The sequence below is a fragment of the Myotis brandtii genome, unplaced genomic scaffold (assembly GCF_000412655.1).
Source record: "Myotis brandtii unplaced genomic scaffold, ASM41265v1 scaffold8, whole genome shotgun sequence".
Classification (NCBI taxonomy): Eukaryota; Metazoa; Chordata; class Mammalia; order Chiroptera; family Vespertilionidae; genus Myotis; species Myotis brandtii.
This window is the reverse complement of record NW_005371219.1, coordinates 4,212,729-4,228,866: the sequence shown is the minus strand read 5'-3', so window position 1 is coordinate 4,228,866 and position 16,138 is coordinate 4,212,729. Positions and strand designations below refer to the sequence as shown.

The following is a 16,138-nucleotide window of genomic DNA, read 5'->3' as shown; positions in this document are numbered from 1 at the left end:
TACCGCACGCTAGTGTAGGTAACTAGGAATGAGGCTAACTTGATTTACGTCAGGCATTAGTAGCGACAGAGACAAGATTCCAGTGTTGGCCTTTAGTTCACTCTCTTCCCCTCCTTAACCGTCTCTTTCTGGAAAAAAAAAAATGATCCAAAAGATTGTAGGCACACAGACCAAGGTAGGCCTCCAAGTGGGTTAGCAGGGTCAGAGCAGGTGGAGGGGGCATCCATCCCATCGGGGAGCAATGTGACATTTGGAGTCAGTGTGAGCAGGGTAAGGGGATGTCCATCAGAGCTGAGCTGGGCAATCCTCTCCTCCCCAAGGGATTGACGAAGCCACTGGCTGGCCCTCACTGGAGGATGGGCTGGGCGGCCGGGCGGGTCCAAGATGGCCTCACGCATGTGCCTGGTGCCTTGGGGGTGGGGATAGTGGCTGGAAGACTGGGCTCAGCTGGGACGATCAACTAGAGCACCTGCACGAGCCCCTCCGGCAGGGCAGTTACGGGTAGTCAGACTGCCCACGCGCCGCTGGGTTCCCCCAAAGGGCATGCCCAAGAGCACAAAGAAGAACCTGAAAGGTCTTTGTCTGACCCAGCCTCAAAAGTCATATATGTCAGTGCTGTATTCTTTTATTGAAGCGTAAGAAGCCCACCTACACCCAAGTGGAGACAATAGACACCACCCCTCGATGGGAGGGTTGTCAAGAATTTGCAGGCAGTTTTTAAAATGCCATGTCTCCCAACTGATCTCACTGCTTGCATTCCTGTCTCCCAACAATGTAGTCACCGCACAGCAGCCAGAATAATCGTTTTAAAATGTGAATCGTGCCATGCTACTCTCCTGCTTCAACCTGTGCAGCGGCTTTAACTTTCCCCAGAATACCATTGGATGGCCCTCTCTCCAGCTCCATCTGGCACCTGTCTCTTGCCCTCTGGGCCCCAGCTGCACTTCTCCTCCTCTTTCTCGAATGCGCTGAGCTCCTTGCGCCTCCGGACACTTGACATGCTGCTCCCTGGGCCTTGCGTGTGCGACACCCAGCTCCTTCTCCTCCTTACATCGCAGCGAAGTCACTTCCTCAGGCAGGCCTTCCGGACACCGCTCTCCCGTCATCCCCTACCCTCGCCCCTGCCTAACTTCTTTTCCTCGCTATCCTCTCGTCCCACACCTGTTCCTTTACTAGTATATGGCACTCACACCACTGGGACTCTGCATTGGTCAACCTGTTGTGCGACACCCAGCTCCTTCTCCTCCTTACATCGCAGCGAAGTCACTTCCTCAGGCAGGCCTTCCGGACACCGCTCTCCCGTCATCCCCTACCCTCGCCCCTGCCTAACTTCTTTTCCTCGCTATCCTCTCGTGCCACGCCTGTTCCTTTACTAGTATATGGCACTCACACCATTGGGACTCTGCATTGGTCAACCTGCTTGCTGGTTTAACATCTGTCTCCTTCATTAGATTAGAAGAAAGCAGAGTAAGTTTGGGGGCAATGCTGTGAACACAATACATACATCATTTAGGAGAGGGCCCAACACAAAATAAACATGTAACTGCGCCTCTTGAGACAGCAACCAGTCTTCCCACGTTCGCCTGCAATCAGCGTTGCAGCTTTAATCCATGCCTCCCTTGGAAGCCTGCCTGGAGTTCTGGCAAAGAGGAGGCGTTTCAGGCACTAAGCTCGTATCTCATTTTTTCTCATTGTATCTATCTGAAATTGGTATTGTCCCCATTTTATTTATTTTATTTTATTGTTATTTTTGTTAATCCTCTCCCGAGAATATTTTTCCATTGAGTTTTGGAGAGAGTGTAAGGGAGGGGGAGAGACAGAGAGAAATACCAATGTGATCGACACATTGACTGGTTGCCTCCCGCATGCGCTCTTGACTGGCAGGGCTGGGATTGAGCCTGGTACGTGCCCTTATCCGGAATTGAACCCACGGCCCTTCAGTGCCTGGGCTGACACTCTAGCCACTGAGTCAAACCACTAGGGCAAGTATTGTCCCCATTTTAGAGATGAGGAAACTGAGGCTTGGGGAGTTTAGGAAACTTGCCCAAGGTCACAGATGGCGAGTGGTGGAGCCCAGTTTCAGGGGCCTTTCTACTATTGCAGATAGCTTCAGTAAGCATAGGAAGACACCATTTGCCTCAGTGTCATCTGGCTTCAGCAAGTGTTCTAAAACAACTTCTGTTGTCCAGTCCCCTCCGTTTCCTACGGCAGTGATCAACAAGTTCATTCTAGTGTTCATTCCCCAAGACAAGACAGGTTCATTCCTCTAACCTTCACTCAAACTCAGTGTTCCTACAGACACAGGAATCTGTGTTAGACAGTTACTAGCAAAAGGTCAAAAGGCTGTAAAGAAGAAACTAACTAGTGGTGACAGTGGCTGAGAGGTAACACTCATGCAGAAGGAAGAACAGGTTTGCTTCTAGGGAATGGAGGGCAAATGACCTGAGTCTAGCCAGCTGGAGCCCATAGAGAGAACGGCTGATGATTTACTCCCCCATCCACGCAGCAGCCAACACAGAGTCCTTGGGAAGGGGAACAGGCCCGTTATCAGTTTATTGCCTCTCAGCTCCACATTCCTCCTGCATGGCCTGCACTGCAGTATTAGTTGAATCTTTTCAGTGTTCACGGTACTAAGCTCTGTCAGTAGAAGGTGCTAGAGGAGGCAGGGGCTTCTCTCCTCTGGTTCTGGTGGGATCTCCGCAGGTCCCGGCGGCTTCCCCAGCATCTGACCTCCATCACCAGTCAGGTCTCCAGCACTTGGCCCTTGCAGAGCAGGAGGGCCAGCGGCACCCACAGCTCCCTTTCCCAGCCCTGCTCAAGCAGCTTCGTAGCAGAAGGCCTCCCACGGACACTTTTCCCTGACTAGCGCCCCCTAGCACCTAGAGGAAGGTTTCTGGCAAGGTGCACCCATGCGATACCCCAGTGACCTCTCTGCCATCCAGGGAGCCATCAATGTGCCCTGTCCAGAGCCTGGATTTCAGTCTTGGGTGGGGGTGGTTTTTGGGGTCTCTCTCAGCACTAGGGGTTGCACCTGCGCTCGATCTTGCACTCTCTCTCTCTCTCTCTCTCTAGCATCCTCTTCACTTTTTACTAGGCAACACCTCATTACTCCAATCCCGTTATAATAAGTAATTATATTAAACTTGTCATGCTCCATTAGTGTGGCTCCTCTCTCCTGACTGGACTCTGACACAGGGAAACGCTGGTCTCTGTAACCTTTCTATTATTGCAATAGCAATTTTTGGCATAATGAACTGATTTAAGTTTAAAAATGAATCTCTCTGGGTAGTGAGGAAAGATTGACATTGAAAGAGAATTTCTAATGAATATGTCATATTTGACAACCAAGAAATATAACACATACCTATTATGCACGAAGACATAAAGGCATACTTGGTTTTGGACTGGAAAGATCTGGCAGCACAAGGCCAGCAACAGCTTTTGTCTCCAATGCCAGCTCCGATGACTCGTGGTGGTGATCTGGGTTGAGAAGGATTTTTTAGGCCAGAAAGCAATGATCAAGTGGTGATATCTACCCCACAAAAGTGGAAAAGCATGGTTATGTGCCAGCTGTTACCGAATGAGTCCTACAGATTAGTGAACTGCGGCAGAGGTTTCAATGACGTGGCAAAGCAGAGCTATAATGTAAAGGCTGGGCTAGCTTCATGTTTATGACCTCCTGTGCACTGCTCTTAGCTTCGGCTTCTCTATGTGGTGATGGTGTTTTGAGGTCACTTACGAAGCACAGACAGGTTTAAGAAGGGGCCACTTACCTTACCTAACTATTAGGGCCCAGGGTGCACAATATGGACAATCAGACTGATTGCGCACCTTCGTAACTCTAGAAATAGGTTGACAGAAGAGTCGTTAAATTAAGAAAGCCCAGTGCGTTGCCATTTACTTAAAGATATATCAGACCTTAATTTGGGTTTCAAACAGATTTCAAAATGGCATTCACCATCAGAAGGGAATAGCACAGAAACTGGACCGAAGCCTGTTACCTGTAAACATGAAACTACACAAATAAATGTGTCTGAAAATAATACTTGTAAAAGTAATTCAGCACAAGAAGTTTTATTTGCATTTGATTGATGGGGAGGATGATAGCTAATAATAGTTTGGACTTTGGATTGTAGAGAAAATCTTTTCCTGGAAAATAGTGTATGTCTACTTCAGGGAGATCCAATGAGAATTAGAAACCCAGCTCTTTTAGCCCATGTAAACCATTCGGAGTATAACTTCTAAACCACTAAGGACTCTTGCACCTGCCAGGCTAATATCCACCACCAGAGGACCCAAGGTTGCCCTCAAGCATGACAAGCTCACCTAGAATTTAGTCTCAGGCAACACAAATTCAAAGTCTCCCGTTAGGCTGCAGAATAAGATTTTTGAAGTACCTTTCTCGCCTAACGACATAGCCTACGTGCAATTTTAAAAGCCAAAGGAGAAATCTTGCCTCTTTAAATCAGTTTATTGGTTGCCAGACATGATGACCTTGTGTTGGTATTTGCTAAGCAGAAGCATTTTGATAATGTTTTCTCTTTTAACTTAGAAACCGCCTTTCTATACCTGCCTGTTTATTAAAGTTTTACCTGTACATCAGCCTGTTAATTACATAGCAAGTGACTGGAGGTCACCCTTAAAATGTTGGTTTCTGAAGAGACAAAAACAGGTAAGAAGTTAGGTAATACGTAAGAAAAGCTGGGAGCTTCTGATTTTATCAATGGACTAATAATTTACAACTCAAAAGTGATTAGAGTCTTAGATTTCAATTCATAACTTTGTTCAACTCATTCCTAAACACACATACCACTGGACCCAAGATGGGCCTGGCAAAAAATTGTACCTATTCAGAATTCCATTAATCTTATTTTAGAAATAATTAATTTATACATATCTGCTCAATTTTTAAACATTCTTAAATTATTAAACAAAAGAGAAAATAACAGAATCTAATCAAGGAATGAATCTACTCTCCCTCATAATTTATTCCACCAGAACAGAATTTATTAATACTAATCACAACACTGTAAAGTGTCATAATTTAAAAGGTCAAAGAGGTTAGGTACTTAGTTTAGTAATAGGAGTTATGAAACAAGAATCCAATGCCCCTGAATATTAACATCACTACACTAAGCTGTTTTCCTAGAAATGAATTTCAATTCTCCTTTTCTATTATGTATGTAGGAGAGGCCCGGTGCACAAAAATTCGTGCACTGGGGATGGCGGAGGAGGTCCCTCAGCCTGGCCTGCCCCCTCTCACAGTCAGGGAGCCCTCAGGGGATGTCCTACTGGCCTCCCTCTGTGGGAGGCGACCGGCCGATCATGGAAAGGCGCCACCCCCATCACCCTGCTGCTGCTGCCCCTGCTGGCCACTGCGGCTGCTGGCCCTTGGTCCTTGCTTCTTAGCGCTGGCCCCGCCCCCCACCCACTGGTGGGTAGGGGGCGATCTGGGGCCAGGCTGGCTGGGGGAGAGGCTGGGGGAGGTTGAGGCATAGCAGGTCACACCCCGTCCAGCCTCTGCGGAGGCATGGCGCCGGGACCGGGCCTGCACCGCTGCCTCTGTGGCTGCCTTTGTGGAAGGGGCATCACTGGGACCGTGCAGCCCCCTCTCCCGTGTCGCCTCTACGGAAGGGGTGGTGGTGGTGGCAGCTGCGCCGCCTCCTCTCCCATGGCCTCTGCGAAAGGGGCCGCGCTGCCGTGCCTCTCCCGTGCCCCTCGGCCCTCGCAGCCACTGTGACTGTCCGGATGGACATCCAGAAGACGTCCAGTCTAATTAGCATATTACCCTTTTATTAGTATATATTAAATTATTCCACCCTCAGCCAAAATAGAAAACTATTCTGGTTTTAATATTCATTTCCATTCCACTTTTGACTATAAAGTCACAAGAACTGTTTACTACCAGGTACACTACTGTGTTTTATGCATGTACAGTTCATAAGTTAGTGTTATAATTGCTCTACTTAAAGAAAAACCCAAGCCTGGCTGCTGTGGCTCTGGGGTTGAGCATCGACCTATGAACCAGGTGGACATGGTTCAATTCCAGGTCAGGGCACACGCCTGGGTTTCAGCCCTGATCCCCAGTAGGGGAGGTGCAGGAGGCAGCCGACTGATTATTAGCTTTGATGTTTCTATTTCTCCCTCTCCCATCCTCTATCGGAAATCAATAAAAAAGAAAAACCTAAATCAGTACACCAATTTGTAGTTTAATTCAAGTAGTATTAAATCCAATATTGCATTCAAAAGAACTTGTTATATGTGTTACTCAACTCATTAAGTCACCAAGTGAATAGAGGGGGAAACAACAACAAATAATAGAAAAATATTTAAACAATGGAATATCTGCCATCTTGTGGTGGAGTGGAGAAATGCAGCAATTGTTGAGCAGCTTCTAAATACCATAGCTCTTCTAAGCATTAGATCGTCACATTAACATTGCTACTCATGTAAATAGCCAATAACAATAGTCTAGTGTTTTTTTCTACAATCCATTCACTACCATTTTGCTTGACAGATTATCTTCAAATAAATTGCAATGGCATCAAGATCCCCCTAAATTTGACAAATCTTATTAGGGTCCTTGCCAAAATTAGTTCTCAAATGATTGCTTCTCTCTCCACCACGACCTAGTACAGTGATGGCGAACCTATGAACTCATTTTTTTGGTTTATTTTTCTTTGTTAAATGGCATTTAAATATATCAAATAAATATCAAAAATGTACATCTTTGTTTTACTATGGTTGCAAATATCAAAAAAGTTCTATATGTGACATGGCACCAGAGTTGTTAGGGTTTTTCAAAATGCTGACACGCCGAGCTCAAAAGGTTCGCCATCACTGACCTAGTACTTTGATACTAGTAGGCAACAAAAGGCTCAAATGCAATCCATTTGATGTCTAAAGAACACCTGAAGGTTTAATTCCTCCCATACCCATTTCGGCCCCATCTACCTCCCTTTACCTAGTATTAGAACCACTGCCACCACGACACTTACTGAGCATTAACTAACTCAATCCTCACAACAATCCTTTGAGGTAAGAACTATTATCCTTTTCCTCATTTTAAAAAAGAAGCAACTGAGGCACAGAGAAGTTAGTACCTTGCACAAGATTATGGTGAAGAAAAAGGGATCTTAAGCCATTGAAACTTGTGATGGCACACAAAGAAGTTTTTATTTAAAACCTTGAAAACCCATCTCATTTGTATCACAATATAAATAAGAAATGTCATGATGTCATGAATCCCAGATACCAGAGAAGCTCCAGCAGTATTTCCACTGAAGCCATAAAACCAGAAGATACAGGTAAAAATGCAAGCACTTCAAAGAATCTCTTAGCGACAGAGTGCTAGTAACTTTGGTAGAAGGGCTAAGACTAGTTAGATATAACCAGCATTAACCCATGCCATGAAGAAAAATTAAGGACAACACAGAATGTCTTTATTAAAAAAGAACTACCCTCCGCCCCTAGTTGGGGTCTTAAAGTGTCATTTTTAAAAATGAAATGACAGGCATATTAGCATAACCAATGGACACAGACAGTGGGGCGGTGGGGGCTTACTCAGGGTGGGAATGGCTGGGGGGCGGGAGGTGTTAATCAGGGAAAAAGGAGACGTATGTAAAACTTTAAACAATAATAATAATAATAAATGACAGCAATAGTTGATAGCTACTTTACCCCGATTGGAACACAATTCTCTCAGATGATTTATATAATCTTGTCTTTGGTATTGGGACTTTTAGCCACATGGCAAGTCTTCCTAATTGTAAGAATTTATACTGTCACTGCTGTACCAGTAACACTGACCTGAATATATATCTGCAAGTCATCTCAAGACCTAATTTGAGACAAGGCAAAGAAAGCTGTAAGGTTGTGTAAAATTTCTATCCTTTTGAACAGAAATTGTGTGCTTCCATTTTTTATTAAAACTTTTGTATATTCACATGGTCCGGCATGCAAATCCTCATTAAAGTAGCCAGTGCTCCGATGGTACCAGATTCATGGTCATCTTTCCTAGATGTTATTTATAGAACTGGTTTTGTGGATTTTTTTTTTTTTTACACAAAAGGTAGTATGTCATATCCCACATCTTCATTGCTTTTTTCCCACTTGATAGTGAAGATCTTTACATATAGTACGTAGTCCTCATACTTAGGCCTGTAATCTTTTGTATTCTTCATCCATCCTTTATTGAACATTAGGTTGTTTTAGCCTTTTATTTTCAACAATGTTGCATTAATTCTGAAACTCACTTTGCAAATGAAGTATGTTAAATTTTCCAAAATGAAATTTTGAGTCAACTATTTGTAACCTTGATATAGAATGTCAAATTAAGCTCAAGGGGTTATACTGACTTATGTACCCTACTAAAATGACAATTTCTTCAAACTTTTTATAACATAGGTTTTAAAAAGTAGGTTAAAAAATTAAAAGTATCTTCATGGCTCTTAATTTGCTAAGGTTAAAGATCTTTTCATATTTAAGAACTATTCATATTAACTGTTCACATCCTTTATGCTAAAAAAGAACACACAAAAAACAACAAACTCACCTCTCTACAATCTTTAGATATTGACCGAATTGTGAGAAGTTGCAGTCCTGTATACTCACCACCCCACTTTTCTTAACGAAGTTTGTTTGCCTACAGAATTTTAATCAAATCTATTTTAGTTTGGGTTTGCCATCATACCTAGGAAGGCCTCAGTTCCTAGTATTTAAGGTTTTATTTTCCCTTTCCAATTAATCTGATATTTCTGGTGTAAGTCATTACCTCCCTCTTCCCCCAATTTTGCTACCCATTATCCCATCACTTTAAGGCAGCGGTTCTCAACCTGTGGGTCTCGACCCCTTTGGGGGTCAAACGACCTTTCACAGGGTTCGCCTAAGACCATCAGAAAACACATATGTAATTACATATTGTTTTTGTGATTATCACTATGCTTTAATTATGTTCAATTTGTAACAATGAAAATACATCCTGCATATCAGATATTTACATTACGATTCATAACAGTAGCAAAATTACAGTTATGAAGTAGCAACGAAAATAATTTTATGGTTGGGGTCACCACAACATGAGGAACTGTATTAAAGGGTTGCGGCATCTAGGAAGGTTGAGAACCACTGACTTAAAGAATAATCTATTTTTCCCTCGCCAATGAAATATTTTTATCCAGTTAATTTCCAAGTGTGCTAGGGTATTACATCCACTGCTACATTGATCTCATTATATACCAGAACCATCGTTTTACACTTTTACTTCTGGAAATTGTTATTGCTATTGTAAAGTGTTTCTTTGTTCTTCCAAGGTATCTTCTTGTTAGATTGCTGGCTTCTGTGTATTATCAATGTAACAACTCACCTGGCTGAATTTGCTCATTTCATACTCTTGAGGCTTTAGTTTTATATAAATGCTTCTGTTTGTAAATAGAACAGAACTTGAATGTGCCCAAGGAGGTTCACTGCAGTACTGAAATGTCCTTATAATAAGTTATAGATGTGCACATATGATACCATGTTTAACAAACACGACAGTTCACTATTTCCTCAATGAAGGACTGCGTCCCATAATTCTAATGCCATAAAGGTTAGCATGCTGACAGATATGCAACAAGAATAACAACATGGTAAGATATGCACAAGTTTCAGAGTACTGGGGGAGGGGGGCAGTATTAAACAGCAAAGTGCATAAAGAATGCTTCAACTCCTCTGTGTAATTTATTTAAAGAAAGAACTTGAAGCAAACATGCCCACAGTGTAACATGTTAAATCCAGGGATGAATGGCTGTTCATTACAAAACTCCAGATGCTTTTGTGAATGCCTAAAATACCTGTCAAACACTTGGCTTTTAGAGATACATTCTTCACTGATACGTCTTCTGGCATTGCTAATTTTTCTCTTAAAAGAATCAATTTGGACATGGCCAAAGAGAGATTTCACTAATTTTGGCAAGTTCCTAAAATGTTTTCTCCTTTGTACACCTTACAGAGAAGAAATTACCTCATTTGTCTGTTTCCTACCACTAAATGTAAACTGTGGGTGCAGGCATTTTCCCATTATGTTCAGTTGCATACCCAAAACCTTAAAATGGGTACACAATCAACTAGTTAAAAGATAAATTACTTTTTAAAGTATCTCCTTGATTTGGAAACCTGGGTGTAACAGTGGAACCTGGATGTCATGTAAACTCAGTAAAAACACCAGGTTTTGTCAAAATAGCAGGTTTTAGATGAACTTAATGTTAGTAAGGTTTTGACCAAACACAACCACATAATTCCTTGTTTACTTGGTATATAGTGGGAGTTGGAAGTCTACAGGTTCCTTGTGTTTATGGATTTCTTGTTTCAATTTAGAATTTCCATTTCCAATTTTGGGGAATCTTTGGTTCAGTTCAAAGATAATGCCTATGTCTCAATTATATAGTACAGCTTGTACTATTCATTTGAGATAAATGACTACGAGATGTCAATCTTCCAACAATATTGACTGGCCAACCTATAGAAGACAAGATGGTAGAACTCCCATTGCATTAAAATCACTACTGTAAATATCTTTCCTGAAGAAATAGTAAGTGGATGTCTTTGAAGTTGTAATCAGTATCTTTCACTTCTGATGAGTCTTTTTTTTAATCCTCACCCAAAGATATTTTTCCATTGATTTTTAGAGTGGAAGAGAGAGGGAAAGACAGAAACATCCATGTGAGAGAAACACATTGATTATTTGCCTCCTGCAGGTGCCCCGAACAGGGCCCGGGATGGGGAGGATCTGCAACTGAGGTACATGCCCTTGACCCTTCAGTCCGTAGGCCAACGCTCTATCCACTGAGCCAAACCGGCTTGGGCTGATGTGTTCTAATTCTAAAAAAATGGTTATATCATTCTATGAAAAAGAATTTCATGTTATAATAAATAGACAAAAGACAATCCAAGTAAAATTTTTTAATAAAGATAATTACAAAAGATGGAAAAATCAGCTCAGAAAGGCCAATTACTTCTTTAATAGATCAGTTTTTGACATAATAACACATCAATTTTAAATACTATCACATAAAGCATGGTGGAGAAAAGAAATTTTGCTTCATAATTAGAAACTCACACTAAAACTTGCCAAGAACAAAAACAAACCAAAGAAAAAAGCCATTTTGAAAATAAATACAGTCCATGCCAAAGTAGTATAAAATGAAGCCAGAAGTCTTCAAAAAGAAAACACTTTTCTTGCCAATATTTTCTTATTTTTTAATGTTTTCTGAAATTGGAGACTTTCAAATTCAAGGGTTGCTGAGCTGTTCTGATTTGGCTCTGTTAAAAGAGGCAACATGAAAGATTAAAAATGACACAGTCTCAGTTTAAATACACTGACCAATCTACCGATCAGGTGCCGTACGCTCACGCCAAGCAACACGTAAGCTGATAATATGCTCTCAGTGTTTTTGGAGTACTGACTGCCTTAATCTTTCTAGTGATTTTATAAGTTTTTCCAAGTTATCCTGTAAAGGCTAGCACAAAATTACGTGGCCAAGCATTCAAATAAGCTTTCTGATAAAAATCTCCATTGTGTTTTTTAAAAAAACTGTATGTTTCTTAAATTTACCCATCTCACAATAGTAAAAAGATCACATATGTAGAAACAAGCACCATGAAAGACCATTAAGTGTCCATATAAAAATAGCAAAACAGGTATCATCTATAAACTATGATAATAAAAGCATAATATGCTAATTAGACCGGACAAACTTCCGGACAAAGCTGGGGCTGTGAGGGAAGCCCTGGTCCTGGGTGCCTGCCAGCGGGGCCGGAGGAAAGCCCGGGTCCTGGGTGCCAGAGGGAAGCCGGTGCCGGCAGCCGGGGGAAGGAAGGCCTACTCTTGCACGAATTTTGTGCATTAGGCCTCTAGTAAATTACATGAAAGAATACAAATTGATTCAGTTTCAATATTAATTAGTACTGGTCTTTGTGACTTTTTTAAGGCAAGCTACATCAATGATAGATGAGTAGCTAAGCAGATGACATAAATGATGGTTAAGATGTCATATGTTGTCTTATGAGCCAACATAGATAAAATTCAGAGCATCTCATACAACTTACTGATGTTCTCAGGCTCAGTTCAGTAGTTCTCAAAAGAATACATATCCAAATAAATGTGTTTATTGTTTATATAGCATACAAAAAATTACTAGTTAAGAAATATAATTTACCCTTTGGTATCTGTTTTTTCACCACTATTATCCTTGGATTTATCTTCTTCCTTAACATCTATAAACAAAAATTAGAAGAGATTAAAACCTATTTTGAAATATAAAACACTTTAAAGTATACCTTACTTAAAATATAAAAAGCTGTCATATATATACACAGGGTCTCCCCAAAAATGTATAGACTTTACAGCTGATAGCTCAATTGATGTTTCTTTTCAGATTTAACCCATTGGAATTAATGAATTTTCAAAGTGTGTATACATTTTTGGGGGACACCCTGTATATTACTATTTATTAATTCAGTAATTGAATAAGCTTTGTGCTAGGTTCTGTGTTAAATGATAGATTCACAGTATCCATGTAACAGTACAGTCCTTGTCCTGCTGGAAGTTTTGTTTCTGTGGGAGCACAGTGTTACAGCTGGAATATGTGCTGTGAAGAATTTAAGCCATGCGGAAGAGCACAGCACTGGAAGATCAGAAAAGGTAACACGAGGAAGTGACATTTAAAAGTTTCCTTAAGAATAGCTTTGGGTGAAAAGGAGGAAGTATTTTGAACAGAGGGAAAATTTAATAGAACTTTGAGAAAAGAAGGAAGTAGTAGGTTGCTGAGAAAAACTGAAAGACCAGTATCACTGGAATATTGTCAGAAGGGGCGAGAATTAGATAAGGAGTCCAAAGACAAAGCAGAGGTAAACCCTACTGTTTATAACATTAGTTTTTAATCCTTGTTTTCTTTTTTTAAAATATTTTATTGATTTTTTACAGAGAGGAAGGGAGAGGGATAGAGTGTTAGAAACATCGATGAGAGAGAAACATCGATCAGCTGCCTCCCGCACACTCCCTATTGGGGATGTGCCCGCAACCAAGGTACATGCCCTTGACCGGAATCGAACCTGGGACCCTTCAGTCCGCAGGCCGATGCTCTATCCAGTGAGCCAAACCAGTCAGGCAATCCTCAGTTTTCTATGGTAATATTTCACCTGCAGGGTGAGGGATTTTTAGAAAATATATTTTTATTAATTTTTTACAGAGAGGAAGGGAGAGGGATAGAGTTAGAAACATTGATCATGTGCCTCCTGCACAACCCCACTGGGGATCAAGCCCTCAACCAAGGTACATGCCCTTGACTGGAATTGAACCCGGGACCCAGCAGTCCGCAGCCCGATGCTCTATCCACTGAGTCAAACCGGCTAGAGGAGGGTGAGGGATTTTAACAATTGCAAGGCCCTTTAAGAATCTTATAAAAAAAGTTTCTAAAAATTTTTCAATTAATATCAGCAATATAATAAGTACAGAGGAGGTAAAAACCGTGAGATTAATCTACTATCAGGACATTAAACCAAATCAAAAGGTACTCTCATTTTTAGCTAACAGCAATGAAAGACAAATACCCTAGTGTACCCACTTTCCCATTTGAAAGAAAAAGCAACAAAAAAAGGTTTGAAAATGAGACTAAACACCAAAAACAAGACAAGAAGACCTACTGACTGAGAAAACAAACAAACAAACAAACAAAAACAGAAAAATCCTACAGCTAAAGTCTAAGTCTTCCTTACTTCAATCATAACTCAAATTTCTGGTGTCAATCAGTACAGAAGAGCAGAATGAACCATCACTGTATCACTGCAATACACTGGAAAGTTAAAATTATAAAATGGAAGAGAACAGTAGCCTATAGAGGAGTAAATCCATAAAAGAACAAAACTAGATGTACCAAGATGTGCTATGAATTCCTAACTCTACTGAAAAAGAAAAAAAATACCCAAGAGCTAGCTTAGTAGAAAACTTCAATGTGATAGAGATAAGATAAGGATGCTGGACCAGTATCTGAGTCAGTTTTCCACATGCTAAAGTGTCAAAATTAGCAGGCCAGCTAAAATTCATGCCCATCACCATTACTTTTATAGGGGTATCAGGTATCCATTCAGGAAATTCACCAAGTGCTGAAAATACAGATATTTAAGACAATGCGTTCCCCTGGTCATAAGCAGCTCTATCTAGCAGGGGAATTATGTAAATCGTGTAATGAGGCACTAAATTATGATGTGTTAAATAAAATGACTGAGATATGTATAAGTGCTCTGGGAACTCAGATAAAAGATAACCGATTCTCATAGCAAATTCAATGCCCTAAAGCAGGGGTCCTCAAACTACGGCCCGCAGGCCACATGCAAATACAAATATTGTATTTGTTCCCGTTTTGTTTTTTTTACTTCAAAATTAGATATGTGCAGTGTGCATAGGAATTTGTTCATAGTTTTTTTTTAAACTATAGTCCGGCCCTCCAACGGTCTGAGGGACAGTGAACTGGCCCCCTGTTTAAAAAGTTTGAGGACCCCTGCCCTAAAGCATCTATTTTCTCAATAGAGAAGCTGACAGGGCAAAGTACTATCTCCTCCCCAAGCCAGCTCCTCACAATTCCTTCCTATCTTTCCCGTTTTTGTTTTCTTCAAACAATTTCTGAAAAAGTCTATTCTCTGAGCTTTTCCAAAATGATCCAATTGGTCTAAGGATAATGTAACTTCTTGTGTTTCATTCTCAGCAAATAAAATTTAGGGAGTTAAAAATTATTTTAAATTTCAGCTTTGCTCACAGCCTGTAAAGGATCTATAATCACTTTGTCTTTCCTCTCACCCAATCTATGTCATAGTGCAATGTTCCCTATGTTAAGCCCATGTCAACCAAGAGAAGGTAATAAGGTTTCCTATATTATAAAAGCAAATGTGACTAATAACATTTAGAGAGCTTTAAATAAAAGATAGTTAAGAGCTAAGCACCACTTATATGGGTAAAAAGGTCACCTACCTAGTACCCCCTACCTCCAATATTTGTGTAATTGACTCCAGGATCTCATAAAAACCGCACTGCTGCTTACTTTTAAAAAGTTACAATTTTATTATTATTTTTTAAAATATATTTTTATTGATTTCAGAGAGGAAGGAAGAGGGAGAGAGAGAGATAGATCAATGATGAGAGAGAATCATTGATTGGCTGCCTCCTGCATGCCCCAATTGGGGATTGAGCCCGCAACCTGGGCATGTGCCTGACTGGGAATCCAACTATGACCTCCTGGTTCATAGGTCGACACTCAACCACTGAGCCATGCCGGCCAGGCTAAAAGGCTACAATTTTAAAACACATCTACCAAAACAATAAATCTCACCAGCTTTTTTGTCTTCTGTTTCCTTCTTGTCTTCCTCAATTCTAGCTTTCTTTGCTCCTTTCTTATGATCAGCCACATTTCTACGACCTCCTTCTCCTTCATCCTCTGAATCTGAGAATTCTTCATCACAAGCTATCCGTTTGTCTGATGCTCGAACTGATATATAAAAATTAAAAACAAAGTTCTGATAAAAGTAGTCATAGGTTTTTTCACTGTCACAGCGTACTTTGTACAAATGTACTAACCGGTCACTACATTTAAAAGTATAGGATAAGAAATACTTAATAATTTTAAGGTTAGAACTTAATGCATGGTTTGCTAAATACTAAAAATTTAGCTTTGATCTAGGAAGAAATATGAAAAACATTTTGGAAATCTCAAAAAAAACTTTGGAAGAAAAAAATTATGTTCTAATAGGAAGTGAGAGGATGATGTCATTATTTAAAAAGTAAACTTTTATTTCAGAGCTGAGAGGGAAAGCAAACAAAATAAAAAAGCCGTCAACCAAATACGTCAATGTCTACACCAACAGCATACCATTAGGCTATACATCGGGCAATCATTAAGTGGATGAGACTAGAATCAAACAGAAGTGCTTCAGGTCATTCAACTCACTCTACTTTAAATAATTTGTTTTCCAATTTATTCCCAAGTATACGTAAATAGATAGTTTGTGGAAACTTCTGGTCGTATACAGGGGTGGGCAAAAGTAGGTTTACAGTTGTTCACATGGAAAATACAATTAATAAGGTAAGAATACTCGGTGTTTTGCATAT

General features: G+C 40.7%; 1 protein-coding gene across 4 annotated transcripts in view; it reads right to left on the bottom strand.

Annotated features, from left to right (window-relative positions):
• Positions 1–10,926: 10,926 nt before the first annotated feature.
• The window catches only part of HDAC2 (histone deacetylase 2), a 31,451-nt gene continuing 26,239 nt past the window's right edge, over positions 10,927–16,138 (bottom strand). For all 4 annotated transcript variants that reach the window (XM_014531366.1, XM_014531365.1, XM_014531367.1 and 1 more), the window contains 3 exons: positions 15,363–15,518; positions 12,198–12,255; positions 10,927–11,301 (listed from right to left, as the gene is read on the bottom strand). In XM_014531366.1, the coding sequence (XP_014386852.1) occupies positions 11,271–11,301; positions 12,198–12,255; positions 15,363–15,518 (245 nt within the window). In that variant the 3' untranslated portion in view covers positions 10,927–11,270. The remainder of the gene's footprint in view (positions 11,302–12,197; positions 12,256–15,362; positions 15,519–16,138) is intronic.